The sequence below is a fragment of the Phyllostomus hastatus genome, unplaced genomic scaffold, assembly GCF_019186645.2.
Source record: "Phyllostomus hastatus isolate PE091 unplaced genomic scaffold, TTU_PhHast_1.1 phas_contig_329, whole genome shotgun sequence".
NCBI classification, from domain to species: Eukaryota; Metazoa; Chordata; class Mammalia; order Chiroptera; family Phyllostomidae; genus Phyllostomus; species Phyllostomus hastatus.
In genome coordinates, this window is record NW_025333854.1 from 4,190,338 (window position 1) to 4,211,689 (window position 21,352).

General features: G+C 46.4%; 1 protein-coding gene across 3 annotated transcripts in view; it reads right to left on the reverse strand.

Annotated features, from left to right (window-relative positions):
• PARP8 (poly(ADP-ribose) polymerase family member 8) overlaps positions 1-21,352 on the reverse strand; it is a 147,700-nt gene that overhangs the window by 43,834 nt on the left and 82,514 nt on the right. For 2 of the 3 annotated variants that reach the window (XM_045839879.1, XM_045839880.1), the window contains exons 7-12: positions 19,838-19,915; positions 18,868-18,962; positions 9,130-9,190; positions 8,571-8,661; positions 2,736-2,802; positions 384-509 (exon numbers count right to left, since the gene is read on the reverse strand). In XM_045839879.1, coding sequence (XP_045695835.1) covers positions 384-509; positions 2,736-2,802; positions 8,571-8,661; positions 9,130-9,190; positions 18,868-18,962; positions 19,838-19,915 — 518 coding nt within the window. The remainder of the gene's footprint in view (positions 1-383; positions 510-2,735; positions 2,803-8,570; positions 8,662-9,129; positions 9,191-18,867; positions 18,963-19,837; positions 19,916-21,352) is intronic. The other variant, XM_045839881.1, reaches the window with a different exon arrangement.

A 21,352-nucleotide genomic window follows, 5' to 3' on the forward strand; every position in this document is an offset into this window, starting at 1 on the left:
GGCCCCAGCAGGAGCAGAACTCAGCTGCGCAACAATCGCCACCGCACGGTCAGCCTACCCAGCTACAACGGAAATCTAAAGTGTGTGCGGAGTGGTCACAGGAGCTGAAATGCATTTTTCCTGAAAAGCAAGAAAAGATCATCAGGTTTTTCCCCTCCTACTTACTCCAGAGTGCTTTATGGAACTAGTTTAGGTGGAGAAAACTCTGTGACTGGAGAGCGAAAATGTATCAGAGTAAGCCGAAGAGAGCAGTTTTTGATGAAGTGCATGTATCTCGCTGCCTCTTCTGATGCGGGAGTACGGGGCAGGCTGCTCTGAACCGAGCGACGGTGGGATCGCGTGCGCAGCACCTAGCATCGCAGGGCGAAGGACCTGCCACCCACCTGCGCAAGGTAGAAAACAAATGCAGGGGGGACTTGGCTTTCTTCTCCGACAGCTTCTTGCTGTGCAGGCAACTGGATTTCTCTTTGCTCTGTTTCCACTGCTGCGTGACGAACGTCTGCATGATCCTGCCAACCCAAAGGGAGTCAGTTAGCACAGCCCCGGGGACACTTAGTATCGGATCGCGCTGTTTATTATGCAGAGAGCGCTTCCCTCGAAGGGAAACAAGCAGCTATTAGCGAGAGGCTGCTGCAGAGCAACGCACGATGCTTCTGCATGCAAAAAGCACCACGCAGGAACTTTTTGACTTTATGAATTATTAATATATCATCACGACATAGTTAAAATACCAATGACAGAAGAATTGATCAAAGGAGGATATAAATGGATTTCTAGAGATTATAAAGTGACAGCCCTGGGTGCGTGAATGTGGCGGAAGTGGCAAAATAAAATCTGAACTATTTTGTTGGTGCCAGGCACGCGGTTTGAAAAATTCTTAATAATTACAATGTTATTTATGAGGATACAAGCAACATCAGTTTCTTTTTACTCGATTTGCCTGTTGTTCTTCGTGAGAAGTACAGCAGAATAAAACTATAATTTTAAGGAAAACTAAGCCGGGGGAAACCAACTTCCTAGAAAAATAGGAAATCAGTACATTCTGCCTTCGGTACAGCCCATTTCACCTATAAATATGATGTTTTTTTTTAATTTTCAGTGACTATCAGAAGGCAGGGACCGGGAACCCCTGCATCAACGTGTGCTAAGTCAAGCTCACTTCCCGCAGTGCGTGGCCAAGAATCCTGGCATGCCCACTGTGGACTCAGGCCCTGCCCTGTTTTCTGAGAAGCGTCTCAAGGGGCAGCATCTTCTTTGTGGCCCCTCTTTCAGGTGGCCGTGGCCCCTTTAGGTCTGATCATTTAAGTAGACGGGAACTTTTGCAATTAGGCATGATGTGTACAATACATTCAGTATCTTGACTGCCTTTCGAGTCAACCCCGCACTGCTTGTTTTCCACGCTCTTCTCGGCTACTGGGAACATGGATTGTTTTTGCAACAGAAAAATGGTACTATCATTTGTTTGTAACTTACAGTACACCAGTGAGTAAAACATGAACCTCAAATACAGACTTTTTCCTCTTTAAGTCTCACGACACCCGCAGAAAGAAGTTACTGTTGCAGGTGTCCACAAATGAGGGAAGGAAACAGAATCTGCCTACGTCAGCCTGTAGAGTAAAACGACAGCGATCACACCTGCATTACCAAATACGGACTGACACGTGTAGACACGTATGTCATTGAAAGGGACAGGTGTGGCTCTAGGCACTGAGCCAGTATTAACTTCTCAGGACCCTTCAGGTGTCCCCAGACTAACGGGCACCAACGGAGGTACAGCTCTCCGACTTTCCACCCCAGCCGCTGTCTGCTGGCTTACATGAGGTCGGCTGTCACATGCGGAATTATTTTGGGTCTTTTCAGCGGTGGAGGTAGCGAGGGAGGAAGGAAGGCGTGAAACTGATAATGGTGCGCAATACCAGTTCATTAGAAAGTCACCTCAGAGCTCAGGACAAGAGAAGATTTTTAATGTACACTTAAGTTTTGAAGATTTTCCTCATCCAAGATCGCAGCAAGATTTAAATGTCATATTACAGTGTGGAGCTGAATTTGGGAAAATAAGTAATCCTTGGATGTCTCCGTAAGTACAAATTCTTAAGGCTAATATTCTAATAACTATGGAATTTATTAAGTTTAGATTCTGACTGTGGCTAATTGAGGTGCACGCCCATGCTGCACAAGTCAGGCCGAGTGGGGCAGATCTATGTCCACAAGAGATAAATCGGCTCATGGCACGAGTCAAGGACCAAACAGAGAGTACTGGGTTTCTTTACAAAAGGACCGTTTCAAAGGGGCGCAGCGAGAGCCTTGGCAGTCTCTGCAGAACTGCTCCCATCTCTGAGCACCAGGGGACACGCAGAGGGGCCGTCACTAGAACCCACGGGGGAGAGAGTCAGGCAAAGCCCGGAGCACACAGACCTCAGTGGTGACCAGTCACCGGAGGGCAACTCACAGGAGAGACCCAGAGGCAGGAAATACTCCCACGGGCCTGGCTCCTCCCGCGGGTGCCCTGAGGGACACAGGGACCCGGGTCCTCCCTGGCAGCCTTCACAGGTGCCGCGCCGGCTGGAGGGGAGGGGAGGGTGACCTTGGGAGGCCGAGGGGACACAGCCCAGCTCTGACCTCCGGCTTTGCCAGCTAAGGAGGCGCTCACTTCAAAACGGGGGGGAATGATGAGAGCAAGGGACAGCCTGGGTCTCCTGCACAGAAAGTGATTTCTTATTCTTTGGAAAACTTACTTCTTCAGCTGATGTCCCAATCCAAACCGCTCTTTGGTGGAAATCTGAAAGACATCAACAGTGGGCACTGCAAAGAGGGAAAAAAGATCAGTCGAAATGGGGAGCTGGCATTCCACCGTCAGCCGGGCAAGAAAGGGGAGCGACACATGTAACCCTGCGTGCGCGCACACAGAAGGAACGTCGTACCTAGAAGAAGAGTCACACAGGCGCCTACTTATACGTTGTATGGTATGTGATATACACGCATTTAAAAATGGTGCGGCACAGTGCTATGCGTCACTTTTATGCTTCATTACAGAGATTCTGACGATCATTGTTGCTTACTGATTGTTATACACTAAGGTATAGTATGTGTGTGTATAAATACAGGGTCCAGCACTAATAATACCCCTCTTTTATTGCAAAATCTTTCATTACAAAATCATAAGCATGTAATTCTGCAACATGACAATATCATACTTAAACACACCATTTGATGTTTTAGGTGAAATGTTAAAATCAAAACTATAAATGACACCCCTATTATTATGCTACCAACCACGCTCCTTCTGCCAGACCCTGTATAGTATATATACAATAATCTTTAAAGTACACATAGTAAGTGTAAACAGGAACGTGTAGGACAGTGTACCGGGATGTCCAGCCTTTTGGCATCTCTGGGTCACACTGGAAGAGCAGAAGTTGCCTTGGGTCACACATTAAATACACTGTGACACGTAAGCACAAAAAAAATCTCCTACTGTTTTAAGTAACTGTACGATTTTGTGTTGGGCCGTCTTCACAGCCATCCTGGGCTGCAGGTTGGACCCCCTGGTGCACTTCTCTCCCGGTGGCAGAGAGGGGTGTGTGCAAGCCCACACTGTTTTTGTAACAAGACCACAGGGGACGAGAGTGAGGCACCGGAGCACGCCCCGCCACGGGCTCCCTGTTTGGGCTGTTTCTGTGAGTTAACAACGATGGCTATGAAATTAATAGCCTCTCAGAAAAGGCGCTCACCACTCACCAGTCAACGGTTTAAAAGAGTATTTGAAGCCCTGACTGGAGTAGCTCAGTGGATTGAGCTCGGGCTGGGAACCAAAGTGTCGCAGGTTCAATTCCCAGTTAGGGCGCATGCCTGGGTTGCAGGCCATGACCCCCAGCAACCGCACATTGATGTTTCTCTCTCTCTCTTTCTCCCTCCCTTCCCTCTCTAAAAATAAATAAATAAAATCTTTAAAAAAAAGAGCATTTGACAGAATATACGAATAAATAGGTTCATGTTTTTAAGAAGGTGAAAGTCACTCAAATTTTCCCTGTCATACAGTTCAGGTTGGGAACGGCCGCTTAAGACACGTGGAAATCATTCCAACACTCTCAGCGCGCGGACAGCGAGGTCTCCAACATAACATGATCTGCACAGAAGAACCTTTCAATGTCAGTGGTGCACCACTTCAAAGTCAAAGCGTCCCTATTCTTGAGATCAGAAACCAGACCCACATACCAACAGCTCTGGAAAAATATATATAACATCCTAAGAATCGTAACCCTCATTTCTTTTTACTTAGAGTGTATTTCCCCACTTACAATAAAGATAAACCTTATCTTTAATTTCAAGGTGGATAAGGAAGCCTATTTCTTCCAATCTTATCACTCCTGTTCACTCACAGATATGTGGTCAGATTAGCCCTAGCCAAATTTAGTTCGCACAGTATGATTCAAACCTTCCCAGAGCCTAGCAATAAAAGTGTTTCAAAAAGAACTCTCAACGAGGTCAATCCAAACCCTGTATTAGTCATACAGCTTTTCAAGTTAATTTTACCATAAATACTGATACCCTCCAAGACATGTTGCAAACAGTCAAGAGATACTTCCTCACCATTGTATTTGCTTGCAGTAATACATATCATAAAGTGAAAAATGATCTCTAACTGTTCTTTTCCAGAATAATAAATACGTTCCTTTTTAGTTTCACTGTCTCTTGTTATTGTCATGTGTGTCCCAGAAATGCCCATTTTAAATGGTATGTTTCCCTTGAAATCTCCCTAAGAAGAAGATAACCTCTGGGGACACGCCCTCCTGAGACAGCAGTGAGGGTGCGTGGGCTGGAGGGAGCTTCCTCGTGGCCAGTGCGCGATGGAAACAGGAGGCACCAGCGAAAGGGACGGGGACTCGCACTGAGGTCATCTCCACGCGAGAAACACGCGGAGGATTCTGCCACAGACAGGACAGAGGGAAGGGGCCCTGCAGGGCTGGCCCCATGAAGCCCCCGTGCCCGGAACCACGGGGAAGGAAGCTAAGGAAGACCCCACTAATGCACCCCTAAATACGTGCCTCAGAGCAGTTTCCCCGAGGGGCGGACTAGCGGGCTCCCTCCTGAGGCAGACTAGGACCTCTTTCTGGCCCCTTGCTCCTGGGACCCACCATCTAAGGTCAAGTTAGACCCCGAGTGAAGATCTGGGCCCGAGAGCTGACTATGACATTGCTCCCAGGAGAAACCAACAGGGGGCCAGAGGAGGAGGAGGAAGACAGGAAAAGGGTCCAGTCCCCGCTTCGGCCTGGCCCAGTGGGGAACACTGGGGCATAAGTCACAGGACAAAGCGCATCCGGACTCAGGGCAGGGTAGCTGGGCCACAGGACACGCACACCAGCCACACCGGAGGGTGAGGGCGCAGGTGAGGACTGCCCGGGAGAGAGCGAGCTCCACCGTGTCTAATGGGGAAGCCCAGGTCCCTGTTGGCAGCAGAGCATGAAGACCCTGGGGAGGGGGTCAGTGGGCGGCACCAGCAGAGTCACAGACCCCCTCAGCTGTCAGGTCTCAGACTAATGCACCTGGAGAAGAGAAAGGGCGCAATTCTTTCTTCCTTCTTAACCGAAAAAATTACACACAAACCACACTAACTCCTGAAAGCAGCACATTTCAGCTCCTGCTTCCATGCCGAGCAAAACAAAACTCCATCTATAGGAATGAAATCATCAGGTGGACGATGACTGACTGACATTTGCACAATTCAGACCAATAGTACACAAACAAAATGAATGCAATTAATGAGAAAGAGGAAAGAGTAAGTGAGGTCAGTGACGATGGTAGTTAAATCAAAAATAGAAGGGAGACATTAATCGAAGACTGAATGAAGAAGAAATTCTTAATGGAGTCTTAATGTCTACTTAATAGAGTAGAAGACAAATGGGGGAAAAAATGTACAACCCACTCGGAGATGAAGGATGAAAAACTAAGATAAATGACAGGCAGCAGTGGTTTCTCCTGGGAGCAATTAATGTGCTCCCATGTGCAACGCACACTCAGGTTTGTGCGCATTGCACGTGGGGTCGTCACATCCATTACTGTATCCACGGCATGTGATCATTATACCCGTGTATCACGTGCATCCTTATTTCTCCCTCAGAAATTTGGGCAACAATGTGTGCATTATCACACAGCAAAACACAGCGAACGGGAGACGGAGGTGTTCGATCTAACCCACATATACCACGGTGGGTAGATGAAGGAGGAGCAAAATGATTACGTAAAAGTTGTTTGAGGTGAATTAAGACTTAAGCATATCAATAAAAAACATACAAAAGAACATCGAGGAGAAACAGAAAAAATAGCACAGTAAGTACACATAACGAACTGAACAAAATCGAACAGCTTTCTTACAAGGGAACAAAGTTAAAACACTTCAGATACAAACTAGCGTAATTTTTTTCTAAAGCATTTTTGTCTTCTGGGGGGGAAATATGAGGACCCCATACATTTATACTCCATCAAACTTGTCTTGCTCACCAAACAAAGGGCCGGCCGTTCTCAGGCAGAAAAGACAAAAAAGCAGGACCTCTGTGTCTTTGCTTTACAAACTATTACATACGAGATGAAAAGAATTAAATTACGGATGAGTTATAAATAAGTGATATTGAACAATAAAATCATCTAAGCATGAATTACAGTAATCGTTGAAATCTTCACATTTATAAAATTGTTAAACTAGTTATAAAACCAACTCTTCAAAGAGACAGCGTGAAGAGAAATCTCTGCCTGAAACTGGAGGTTACATTAAAAACGAGGGACGGTGGTGCGGTCACATACAAGCAGCCATATTCTTCTCTCCCACACGTGCAGCTGGGGAGAGAGCAGGGGTGAACTGACCCAGTTTCATCCTGGACCCCGGTAATTCAAAAACACAAAAGCTCTGACATCAAGGCTTCTTTTCTTTTACTCACTATCAGAATAAAATTAAATAGGCACATTTAAAAGAAAGAAAAATATATATATACCTATCGGCTGGAATACTGTGCATCTATCACGCATCACTCTATTTTAGAATACTCACTGAGGATGGTCTCGTGACACAACTCTAAGATGTGTAACTACTTACCGATTCAGTGTCAGCTTTATGAAAATAAAACGCGTATGCATGGAAAACAAACTGTACACAGCTGCCTGGGTATGGAGGGATGATGAATAATTCTTTTTCTTCTTTATCACGTTTGTATACATTTGAAACGATCAAAGTACACAATATCTGCTTGCCCTTGCCTCACATGAAATCACATCACTCACTCTGTTATTTGTACTGAGGGTGGGTTATTTAGGTAGAATACGTTATACCAAAGTGGGAAAGAGGTGACGACAGAATCATTTTCAAAGTGTGAACGCTTCCTCTATGCTTCATAAACTGGAAAGGACAGCCACTTTTCTTATGTGAACGCTAACAGTAGATGTAAGTTCCCTGACGTGCCTGAAAAAATACAACACGCAGAGACCATGCTGACGTGTGCACAGCGGACTAAAGACGGCCGCAACCTCAACCTCGGCAGGTGCCACCCACGTCCCGTCCCCTGATTCCGGGTGGGCGCTTCCTCTACCGTGATCGAGAGTATACAGTGGAAGGCTCACTGAGCCTTCTCCCAGGCAGTGGCCACGCCCTCTCTCTCGGGACACTTGCTGTGGGACCCAGCTGCCCTGCTACAAGAAGCCCAAACCACATGAAGGGGTCCTGCATGAGGTAGGCGCTCTGGTTAACGGTCCCAGCTGGGCTCTGAGATGACACCGTGTCGACTGCTGGGCATCCAACCCAGTGGAGCCTTTAAAGACAAAAGCCTCATCCACCACCCATCTGACTGCAAAAACATGGGGGACTCCCAGCGAGAGCAGCCCAGCTGGACCCGAGAATGGTGAGGGATGGGCGGGCGGTTTCGAGCCAGCATGCTTGGGGTGGTCTGTAACGCAGCAGGAGGCAACTGGAACAATGCGACTTGATCCAGTTGAGTGTGTGAGTGTGTGTGTGCACACGCCTATGTTAGCTGGGAAAACAGGAGTTTAATCCAGTAAGTCTTGGAAACCATTGCAATAGGATCCCTCGTCATAAGTAGCTATCATTTGAAGTAAAGCAAAATCATCCCTAAAGCTACTGGAAAATGAAAATATTACTATGACTTCCGTCTTCAAAAACAGAAAGATGTCTTTGAACCTACACTTAGGTTCAATTCGTCAGTAATCAAAGGTGAGAAAAACATACATTAAAACTGAATCTCAGAATCAGAGACATAATTAAATCTAAGGGCAACCCAAAATATATTCACTGAGCTATTGCTCTATGCACCATTCTCTTTGAGGATTTAATGGGCTGGTTCCACAACAACTTGTCAACTTCTGAAATCTAAACAACTACATGTTACAGCTTCTCTTTCCGTTAGTTAGATTGCCAATAGACCATCTTCGTTGGGATGCAGGTGCATTTAAATTTCTTGATCAAGACAGCTGCAATTATGCTCAGAATTACCAAATGAACAGTCACGTTGCTTAACGCACAATGTACAACTAGTTAGAACTCTAAGTAACAGGGAAAGAAACCTCACCTGGGCCGTTCAAATACTGCGTAAGTGAACAGTGCAGTCGGACAATGATAGGCTCTGTTCGAACCACTTCCCAAGCCACCGCAATCTCCTCCTGTGCAAATACATGTATTTTGAAGATGAATTAGTCATCATTTTTTAGAGTCCTTGATGCAGCTTCCCAATTAGAACACATTTCAACTTACTTTGAACACATGCATAAATCATTAAGGCCTACAGATTTTCTCAAAATCTACTGGTTTGTAAAAAGAAAACCAAACTACTTTTAATTTTTGCTTTCTCATGTAAAAGTAAAAATGAAAAGAAATGCTGAAGTACTATTCTAAGAGCACTAAACTGTAAATTTGAGGACGTGTAATATTAAAGGAGCCAACACAAGTACATATATATATACATAAAATCTGTTTCTTCAACAAGTCATACTGGCATTTCTTCCTAAATCACTCTGAAAAAGTCAATATGTTATTAAAAGTATTAGAAGAGAAACAAAAATTAAATCCACTCCAATAAAAATCAACTTTTAAAAAAATGTAGCTGTCATAGTGCATCCATTGATACTCACATCAAGAAAGCTAACATCAATATGGAGATCAATATCTACATCGTCAATGGCTCCATATTCCCTGAAAGCAAAAATTAACATGATTTTTTTTCAATTTCCTTAAAAGACGGTGTGTCCTAGGTTATTTTAAACTAAAAATTTAACCGTGAGTTCTCATCCCCGATTTCCAGATGGCTCCGAACTGACTGTGGACCTGAATGAACTAACTCCGCCCGCCGGACCTTCGCTGCCTGTGACCAGCGTGCAGCATGCCACCCGGACCCCTTCCCATCTGTGCCCGCACGCATCAGTGCGAGAGCTGTTCGGTTCGTAGTTCCAAATGTCCCCGGTGCCCCGCGGCTGATCCAACAATGTTCTCACGCGACCTCTGTTCTCTCTGCGCTCCCACAGGATGCGGAGCTGCTCCTGGGGGCCGGCAGGGGGTTGGGGGCATGAGGAAGGGGCGGGGAAAGGATTCACTGCCGCAGAAACAGGTCCACGGGTTTCCCGTCCACGTCCGACGTCCGTGGCTCTGAAACGGGCCCAGGTGCTCTGCCGCTTCAGTGTCCCTGTGTCTCCACGGGCAGCTCTGACAGTCTGACTCATCGAAACTAAAACTAATAGCAACAGGTACGTTCCACACAAAGACGTTATGGGGACCAACTCTTCTCCAGCCTGGGGAGTGCCACACACCAGCACATTGTTCAGAAAATTAACACAGGAGTGTAGAACAATGGATTTTATATTCCCCATATACATACATCTCTGTTTTTGGTGTTTTTATAAAATTCTGGTTACAAACACTATACAAAGTGAGGGAGATGAGGGTAAAGGGAACAGAAATGACAGAAGCTAAATGGTCAATATTTATCGGGCACTCGGGGCCCGAACTCGCGCTCAGAATTTCACACACATGCGACCACTGCGCACTCACTCATTTACAGACGCGTGGGCCGAGGCCCCAAGCGGTCAGGTCAGCCAGCCGCCGTCCCTCTGCAGCAGAGCAGGGGTTTGAACATGTGTGTCCTATTTATTAGTGGAGTGCTTAATTAGTTCAATAGTCAATAAACTGTAACTCAGGGTTGGAAACCAGGTCATCCATTAATGGATGATCTCATTACGGCCTCCTCATAGCCTTCAGACAAAACGACTATTACTGTCCTCATTTGCAAATGAGAAAACTACGGTGTAGCAAAGTACAATTTGTCAAACGGTGGGTAAGAAGCAGATGGAAAAAAAGTGAGGTTTTGAGTTGATGTCCGACTTCAACACTGTCAAGTGTAGTATCTGTTATATAGTAAGCACCCAGTGAAAATTTCTGTGTATTATATTTATATTGAAATAATGCTAATATGATACCAAATTGTGGCACTTTTACAGGGTTCAGAGAAGGCATATTTAATGATAAATGGTTTATATAATTTCACAAATTAAAGAATATTGGCAGTTTTTTCACTTTTGATATCTAGGACCAAAAACTTCAGCATATTAGAATATAATAAATTAGTCTCTCTGTTTTCCCCATTCTCCCCTTAAAAATACATTAAAACAATGAGCACATTTTCACTATTTACAAAACCGTACTCCGTGTTTTCTTGGTAATGCTTTTAAAAGTTAAGAAAAGAAAAGGGATAAAAATTATTCACATAGCAATTAATTTTTTAAAAAAATCGCATGTGTCAAAACATCTGTGTCATTCAAAGTAAGATCCTTTATAACCTTATGCAAATTCAGACATGATATGTAAATGTAGATACAAACGCGTATCAAATTAGTTTTGAAATTATACAGAAACCAAGACAAGAATGGAAACCAGGCACACGAAGCACTCCTTTTGCGCCTCTAGTTCAGGGTTCAGTTAACGTTCCCGTAAAGGTCAACACTCAGTTGACCTCAGTAAACACTCAGCCTTTTCACGCCACACACACAGTCTCTGTCACGTACTCCTCTTTCTATTTTTCTCACAGCCCTTTAAAAAAAACAAACACCCCTGGCTGGCGTAGCTCAGTGGATTGAGCGCGGGCTGCGAACCAGTATCCCAGGTTCAATTCCCACTCAAGGTACATGCCTGGGTTGCAGGCCATGACCCCCAGCAACCATACATTGATGTTTCTCTTTCTCTCTCTTTCTCCCTCCCTTCCCTCTCTAAAAATAAATAAAATCTTTTAAAAAAAAAAGCAAACACCATCTGTAGCACACGGGTTGTTCAAAAACAGGGCCCGCAGCCCAGTGGTCATAATTTGCTGGCTGAGAACGCTGGCAAATTATTCATGATACAAGAAGTCAAATCTCTGCAGCAAGGCCAGCTGAAGAAAGCCTGTGCTGTGGGGGAGGGCGGATCGCTGACCGCCGCAGGGACACGTCAGTGGGGAGAGGGCGCCTGGGCTGCAGCCGTTCCCAGGAAACAGTCACGTGAGCGAACGGTCACACTTGGAAGAATGCATGGAACAGCAGAAACGGGGGGGAAAGGAATACTGAACAGAAAATACGTCAGCTACAGCACGCTGACACAGTACTTTAAAATTACTCATTACTAACGAAGTGGATATAAAAATATTTACTATTCTGCCCTGGTTGGCGTAGCTCAGTGGATTGAGCTCGGGCTGCAAACCAAAGTGTTGCAGGTTCAATTCCCAGCCAGGGTACATGCCTGGGTTGCAGGCCATGACCCCCAGCAACCGCACATTGATGTTTCTCTCTCTCTCTCTCTCTCCCTCCCTTCCCTCTCTGAAAATAAATAAATAAAATTTTAAAAATATATATATATTTTTAATATTCCAAGGGAAATGCTCAAATATACTGTACTTACGGAGCAAGTAGATTACAAAAAAAGTATGGAAACTAAAATACCTTTTTTATACAAAACAGGTTTAGGAAAACCAATAAAGTAAATAGAGTATTTACAGAATAACTATAAATGTGGGCAGAACTTACTTTATAAAATGTGTTATGTATTTTACAAAAATGTGTACTTTTTCTGATTACCAAGGTAATATAGACTCATTATGTTAAATAAGGAATTTTTTAAAAAGAAGTAACTCGGAATCGCCACTCAGAGATAATTCATTCACTCCCGTCCCACTGCGGATCGGACTCTTTCATACACTAACACGTCATATAATACATAGAATATATTAAGGATAAAATAATGGGTAGAGATTTTTGTCCTGCTCTCTCAATTTTCCTGTGGGTGTTGTTTCCACATTGAGGAACATTTTTCTAAACTATAAAGTTAAATGGCTGTATTTGTATAAATAAAATTCCCTAAGACAACATTAGGTTCCTTTCAATTCTTTTTTTTTTCACACTCTAGATAGTGATAAAGAGCTCTCTGGATAAAATATCTAGGAGCATCCATCTTCTCACAGAAAATTTCTAGAATAACTGAGCAAAATAAATGGCATGACTCTATTTGGGAGTCTTTTTTTTTAAAGGTTTTATTTATTGATTTATTAGAGAGGAGAAGGGAGGGAGAAAGAGAGAGAGAGTAACATCAATATGTGGTTGCTTCTCATGTGGCCCCCACTGGGGACCTGGCCTGCAACCCAGGATTGTGCCCTGACTGGGAATCAAACCTGCGACGCTTTGGTTCACAGCCCGCACTCAGTCCACTGAGCTACGCCAGCCAGGGCTCTATTTGGGAGTCCTGATGCATGTACCCCATTTAGTTACTGAGTGAAAAGACTAAGTCAGTCCCCATCACTGCAGCCGGGCCATCCCGGGGAGCCTCTCCCCTCGGGCTGGCCAGCAGCACCCATCCCCCCGCCCCCACGCGTCTCTGCCCGTTTCGGAGGAAGAGTAACGTTTGTTTGGATTTGTTTATGACAGCAGGACACAGCACGTGCAGAGGCAGACAGAAAGACGTCAGAGATGAAACCCAGAAAGCAGCTGACTCACAGCCGTTTTCTTCGTGAAGGGACTTCCAGACCACATGCTTCTCCAGAATTTGGCCAGGAAGTTGTGAGTCAGAACGTGACATGGGCTCTTTTCAACCTTTTCCTATGTGACTATCTAAGTATTCCTTTCATGATCTCTCCAACACTTTCCCAGTTAAAAGTTAGTGTCGGCCCAATTTCTAACACTATCCATTCCTTTCGAAGAAAATAAAGGGGAAATCAAGGGCTACGGGTGGTGGTGGTCACCAGAGCAGGGCCCAGACCCCCAGAGACCCCCACAGACCCCGAATGAGAAGGCGCCCGAGGCAGTACGGTGTGCAGGTACCTGCATGCTGCCGGAGTAGATCAGTGAACGGTGGGTGACTCTTTTCTCATGCCACCCTTCAAAGCACGAGCAGGGCTGCGATATGCAAACCGATTTCTGCTGTGCTTCCCTTTGCATATAAGGCCAGTCACTGCGTTTCCCGCTGGGGGAATCCCGAAGCGAGACTACGTGTCCAGACGCGCGTCTGGGACCACAGGCTCGCCCCCCATCTGAACGACGTTCAGTGGCAGCCCCAGAGCTGGATGACCAGCAGCAAGCAGGACCGAGGCGCACGCCTGTGCCTTGAATGCAACTTGAACCGTGAGGCGAGGGGCCTGACCCTGCCCTGGATGCAGAACTGGGTTTAACAATAACTCAGAATAAACTCGCCCACTCCCCGTATCTATTCTCTGTGAAATGGTCACTTCGGAGCGGGCTTGAATTCCGTGTGAAGGTGAGACACAGAGCCCAGAAATGCTCTGATGCGGCTGCGTCACTGATGCAACTGCGTCAGCCTGAAACTCGGGGTGTGGAAAGGAACTGCCCCGCAGATTCCTTCCCAGCCCCCTCAGCTGCTCTTCGAAGGGACGATTCCCAGCTCTGCATCTGGCTCTTTGATTCTGCATATTTACATGTGACCTAGTTTTTCCTAGAGCAGGGTGGGGCAAAAGGAGGTGTACAGTTGTTCTCATGTCAAATACTACACCAATTAATAAATAATAATACAAAAATAAACTGTCTCACATATGTGCAACTTAGGAACCTACTTTTGCCCCACCCTGTGTATGAAATATATTTTTCCATGAACACGTACCTTTGAGGGCACTTTGTGTTAGAATTCTTGGCGACTCCTTCTTTTACTAGAACTAATCAGCACAACATCCTCACTAATGAGACATCACATAGATAGTCGTAATAGAATATTAGACTGTCTAGGTTGGTTCTCCTTTCTCTGCAAAACTACAGCTTATTCATTATAGAACAGTCATGTTTTAAAATACTACCTCGTCAACACTAGCAGTGATTTTGCTGGCTATAAAATAGATCCTTTAGATATCTAACTTTCCTTTATTAACTGTCGAGGAAATTACATGTATACTTACATACATGAAACTCTACCGGAGCTCCTTGGGAAATAAACCTCTACCGCTATTTAGTTATTTCTGCCTTCAACGACTGGTTGTCTTTCGCGGAGAAGCACGCCTTGTGAAGAAACAGACACCTTCCTCTGACATCTGGAACCCCACAGCTTGCCTGTCTGTCTCCGCAGGCCTACTACTCAACGTGCGACTTCGCCCAGCGTGGGAGAGATGTTTGTGAATGGGCCAAGAACTACGCAAACTCAGTCATCAGGAAGAATCTGGGCACACTAAAGCATCTGCCAGACTGTAGCCAAAGGAGCTATAAATTTCTCTAGAGGACAACAGGGCAGAGGAGAACTTAAAAATTAGGTCCAGCTAGGAAAGGACGCCCACAGACAACAGTAGTGAGTGAGATACAGCACGAACAGAGGCTGCACCTCCCCCCGCAGCTTAAAGATCCTGCTTTGGCTTGAAGAAGGCGTGGGCCCTGGGGGCCAAGGTGACCGACCATGTGGGGGCTGACCTCCTGAGGCTTACATCTAGGTCACACGCAGTGCTTTTCAAAGATGCAATCCCCTTCGTGCCTTTGCCCCGTGGGCCCCCCACTCCTCAGACTCGGACCGCCTTCTCCCTCGGCTCCAGATGCAGGAGTGGGAGACACGGTGTGTGGGAAGGACGCTGCAAACATCCAACCCAAGCAAGATCCACTTTCGACAACTGACACGCTTCAGTGCAGGTTATGCTGGGGGTACGGAACATCCTCAAAATCTCCGTGTTTTAGGACAAAGCAGGATTTGAGTCTCACTCACACCACATGGTTGCAAGGGGACCGGGAAGGGGGGAGGGGTGCTGCTCACTGCAGTCACCGACAGGCACAGACAAGGGGTCCAGAGGCCACGGGGCTCGCACCCCAGCACTGTGCTCACACCACACTGACCAGAACGACCTGTGTGTGCACGCTCATGTAAGAAGGGAAGGGGACCCCAGGGGACCCCGATCCCAGCACAGGCCGGAAGAGGGCCAGAAAGCCGGCCGGCCACCCCGGGGGCCGCTGTGCAAAAATGGAAACCTAGAAACCCAGAGAAATGCAAGTGCTCCTCCCGGATCTTTGTGGAGGATCCCACCTTCCTTTTGTCTCCCCCGCCCCGGAGAACTGTGTTTGGGTGGGGCTTCAGTACAGTCGCGTAGGCTCCTCAAATCTGAACGGAGGTACCAACTCCAACGCGCCTTTTACGAACGCCCGCCCACGAAGCACACAACGGGCACACTCTTCCAACCCACGTTCCACGTGAGCCGCAACGCCACTCACATGGCTTCAGCTTTTCACATGCGAGGCGGTGGGTGTGCCATAAAGCAAAGCGTACTTCCTACGGGGTGCCAGTTGGGAACCTCACAAGTGGATTATCAGAATCACTTCGTTCCTGAACAAATGAGAATGTTGTGACTTTCAAGTCCCTTCCTGTTGAAAAACATGAATCTCAAATTGCTTTCAGATGACAGCAATCCACAGTTTTTAAAAATAAATACAGAACGAGAAGACTAAATTTGTAGTGGAGAACACAAACTACCTTCATTTTGTTGCACGACCCCAGGTGGGGCGTCTTCAAACGGATCCGGGGTTAATCGTGATCCCCTCCAAGACCTACCTAGCTTCCCACTCAGGAGCCTGTCAGTCGGAACAGTCAACACGACCAGTATTCTGCCCCCGGACACGGCCAGGTAGGACTGACGTCGTTTATTTTATGAAAGTCCCTCTTTCTGTGCCCTCCTGCACCCTTTCAAGACGGCTGCGCCTGCACCGAGGCGACCTCAGAGATTTCCATCCCTTACAGAGAACTCAGATGTGGTTAGCTGCCTTCCTCATTAGATGTCACAAGAAAAGGAATGACACCGAATAGCCTATTATGCATATTGAGGTGCTCCTGCTCGTCAAACTCCATTAAGTCCTTATAAACCTCAATTAAGGAAAAGAACAGCTAATTAGAACAGTCTGTTTTCAATAGCAGTAGAACTCTGCAAGGAAGATGAGGCCAAGACCTTATGTCTAACTACTCCCTGTCCCAGGTGCCCGGCCCTCAGTATTTGGGACTAGACAGTGCACTCGTTCTTGCTTATTTTAAGTAAATCAAACCCGGCCTGCTGAGACTCCCCTCCATACCATCAGGCCTCTGGGGGGCGTGCATTCGGGAAACGCCCTCTGTAGCGAGAGCAAATCCAGAGCGGGCCAGAACACGGTGTGCATGTGTTAAGATTTGAACTGGATCAAAGCTTTCAAGTGAAATAAGGGGGAAATATAATCACAACCACGTGTGACTCCAGGAACTTCATTTAAATAACATTCCATAGTCCTCTAATTTCAACCGTTGAAAAATTATCCATAATTTTATTAGTAATGGAAAATATTACTAGAGATAATCATTAGGTATTTAGTAAATGCTTGCTGAAAAAAATCATACACACATGACAGTATAATTGGGGTCTAGATAACATGGAAATGTGTTTTAAAAAGATTTAAACTAGCCGTGAGCGGTGTGGCTCAGGGGGTTGGGTGTCGTCCTGAAAACCGGAAGGTCACCAGCCGGACTGCCGGTCAGGGCACAGGCCCTGGTTTCATCCCTGGCTGGGGGGCATGCGAAAGGCAACTGATCGATGTTTTGCTCTTACGTTGGTATTTCTGTCCCTCTTTCTCCCTCCCTTCCCCTCTCTGTACAAATAAATTAATAAAATCTTTTTTAAAAAGTTTCAAACTGTCAAAGCAGTCAATATATGCTACGGTAGTCCTCTAAACAAGAATACAAATTTCAAATGAAAAGAACTTGAAGTCTCTGTTTTCTTGTATGATTAATTATAACCCACAGACTTTGTTTTAGTGTGGGAGGGGGTAAAATTACTGTGATTAAAGATTTAAGCTTTCAAGCAAAGTTCAACTGAAGTTAAAAAAGTAGTCATTGTTCTGGACACTTTGCTGATGATCCTGATTGCCTCCTTCGTTTTTTTACTCTAAAACACACTGAATATCCACCCACATGCCCAACCCTGGTGCCGTAGCAGGGGTCAAACAGGAAAATGACCACAGCTAATTTGCAAAAACTTTGATGACTGCCAAGATCCACTTTTCCAATATAATCCCCATCACTCTCCCTCAAAGGCAGCTCAGTGCCCCTGCACGAGATGGTGGGTTTGGGTGCACAGCCCCAGCTTATTTAGGCTGCCGGTGCCTGCGAGCTGCTGCTTCTACAGCAGAAACGAAACATCTGGCAAGTATAAAGAAACTAGAGCTGCGCTGTACTTCCCAAGTAAGAGTACTTGTACGGTCTCTCGGAATCTGGGTATGTCTGTGGGAAAGGACGCAACCAGATCGGGGATGCTGCCACCGCCAACAGCCGAGGAGGCAGCAGTGAGACGTTCAGCTACACCCCGTGCGATGCTGAACAGCAGAACACAAGCGGGATCCGAAGCCCAACCGAAGCGACACGAAGCCAGCGACAAAACAGGGCACCGCCCAGTAAACGGACGCCTTACAGGATGCGAGGTGGACAAAACCCAAACGGGGTGGAGGTCCCTGGGGACAGAATCCCTCGCTCCTCCGTGCGGGAGACTGGACGGAGGCTCACGTAGCTGGCCTTCGCACAGGGCTGGCGGGGCCCACGGCGGGGGCGGAGCGGGAGGCACCCCTTGGTCAGAAAACTGCTTACACAAACGCCCAGAGTCAAGTGGGAACCTGGCATGGGCGGACGATGGGAGCATTTCCAGTTTGGGTGGAAAAGGCCAGAACCGAGCTCCTGCTGGACACGGACGAGCATTTAGGCAAAGAACGGGAGTCTGAGGTCATCGGCTCAGGCCACGGGAGGAAGGTGCCAGGGGGTACAGAAGGGGTTTGTGAGTGAGGGGGATGGGCGGGCTCTTCTGAATGATGAAAACTAAGAAAAAATGGTCTACAAATGTATCGCCACTGAATAGTATATTAAGGAACCACAAAGGTATGTCTTTCCTTCCTTCCCGTTTTTGAGGGCCCGGCAACACAGCCCTCCGTGATGTGGTCACCAGGGGCTGCGTGTTCTGCACCGTCTTGTTCACGTGACCGCGCTATGGGGACAGCAGGGGCCCGCGGGCCGAACCTATTATCACAGCTGATGACGACACGACTGAAGGCTGAGGTTTCGTCACACTAGCTCTCTAAATATGTCGTTTTTAAATGCAGCCAATGCCATCTTAAACCATGAACAAAACAAAACAAAACAAAAAAACCCCATATAGCCCCAGGGACTAGGGCTATATATATAAGTAGAAACATTATATAACTAGGCCCTATATAACTAGGGCCATTCTATATAAGTAGAAACACACTTAAAATCTCTCAAACATTTTCAAACATAACGAAGCCCAGGTAAACTTCCACTTAAACATGCCCGAAAGGAAATCCCCGTGACTCACCCCGAATGACCTGAGCTCTTCCTCGCCGAGGGAGTGTCCTTACCTGAGAGAAACCGCGTGGGGCCCGTAGATCTCTCTGACCGCCGACAGGTCGGCCTCGAGCTGCGGGTGCTTGTGCAGCTCCCCGTCGTAGTTCACCTGCGGGGCAGCCTCGGGTCAGCCACGGGTCAGCAGGGGCAGGGGCATGGCGGGGGAGGGGGGGTTCCGGAGGAGCAACACGCAAACCATGTCGTCATCACCTCCTCACAACTCTACCCAACTTACAAAGCCTCGCGGATCAAGAAGTTCACAGAAACAGGACAAGACACCTTATGTGCCCGTGTCCTAAAATGAGCTGCCCAGTTTAAAGTTTTAATATTATCCTGGAACAATATAATGCATTCTTTTACATATGTGTGTGTAAAATAAACTCTTTTATATATATGTAATAAATAAATAAATAAATACATACATACATAAATATATATACACACACACACACACACACACACACACACACGCATGCGCCTAGTGGCTATGCCACTTCTGCATCTTTAAATTGTGATTGTCTCCCTAACAACCTCCAACAAACAGTTAACACTAGCACACGAGAAAAAGGAAGACAATGAACGCGGAGAAAGGGAATGCTCAACAGAAGTTTATAAAGGTTAACCCTCTTCTATTTAAAACGAACAACCCATGCGTTCGTTGGAACCGTTGTCATTTCTAAACCCTGGCCGAGCGCAGTGCGCTGAAGACACGTCAAGCCAAAAGCACAACGAGACGCAGTGTGCAGACGAAGAGGTAGGCCACACGCACCGTCCCTGAGTGCTGCGGCCAAAAAAGGCAGAAGTAGCCTTGGTCTCTGAAGACGCGCAGAGTATGACACGCGGATGAGTCCCGGGGACGTCGTCGTTCCAGAACCCGGAACCACGCAGGTCCCTGACTCAGGTCGTGAGCGCACACGCCCACCCACCGGGACACGCAGGTCCGCGAACCCGGAGACAGGCGCTTGGAGGGCCTTGCCTGCTTACCTGTCCTCCGTAATAGAATTCTTCAGAGTCATTATCGCCTTCGGAGTCCTCCTCCACTGTGCTGCTCTGCCTGGACTCCTGCAAAGGACAGAGTAAGAAGGCAATGTCCACGGCAGGCTGGTTGGCCTCCCTCCTTCTGCAAAGAAAGCAGCAGGTGGCCACACCAGGTGGGGCTCTGCGTACCGCCTGGATTCCGTGTGCAGACGCTCGCGTGTGGTGTGAGCCAAAACATGACCCAGGCAGCAGGAGACTTTCTGGAGAGTTCATTAAGCTCCAGGCACATATTCTGCACATCCGAGTTGTAAAATTTAATACCTTACATTTCATATTTAATCAATATATATTATATAATATTACGTTATATATAATAAATAATTGATCAATTTATAGTATTTCATATATAACCAGTGATAACTTTCCATTTGTTCTGATACAACATCTAACAAGCTCATGCTAATTCAATTTCTTTACATTTAAATTTCTAGTCAGTCTGCACTCAACACCAGCTCGCCCTGCGTTCAGGTGAGCGGGCTCCGCTCTGAGTAAGCCCCTCTGCCTCTCACCGCAGACGGTCCTCACGCCCACGGCCAGCCCCACACGCGGCATGGAAGAGGACACGGAGTCCGATGATACAAAAATGGCATGATGGAAGTAAATAGGAATCGCATTATAAAAAAACTTTCAGAATATAGAAAATGCTTTCAATTTCAGATTCAAAAAAGTTAAGCGTAATATTTAATATGCTTAACATGAAGTTTGAATTTCTAATTAACCGAAGCACATCTGCTGGGTGTCCACAGTACAAACAATGAAAGTGCATCTGAATTAACTAACGGTTCCTATTAGTGACTGTCCCTGTTCCCAACCCTGTTCAAATAATCAGGAAAAAGGTAGCCTCCTTCAGATACGTACAAGAATCTGGTAATACGATGCTTTATAATCACCCCTAAATTTCTAGACCAAATTTCCAATGCTTAAAACAAAAACTTAGAGAAAGAAATCTGGGTTTGATGAAATGCTTACAGTTTTTGGCGTTAGCGACAGTACTGCTAAATCAGTGGTTCTCGGCATGGCTGGGGATGAACGGGGTGACCCGCACAGCACCAAGAGGGCCGTGCCGCCTGCTCTGTTGATGTGACACTCGCCAATATCAATAAGACAACTCCCCGGCCTGCGCCACTTTAGCTAGAGGTCACCTTTTACAAGTGGAACGTTAAGGGTTCCATCAAAACCATGCATAGCCACATACAGTTATCAGAACTCTAACTTACATACGTGCTCCTCAGTCTACATTATTGGATGAAAATATAGAGAATAGGGTAGGTTTGTATGCCCTTTGTTTAGACAAATAAGACATTCCATTATTTTAAAGGGAGCCTCCTTTTCCGAGTTAATTTTAGGCCATGACCCTTCCCACACAGGAAGTCCCTACGGCACAAGGTTTGAGCTTCACTCACTGTATTCAATCTTAATCTAAATATCAATGACGATATCAACTACCAACACACAGTAAAT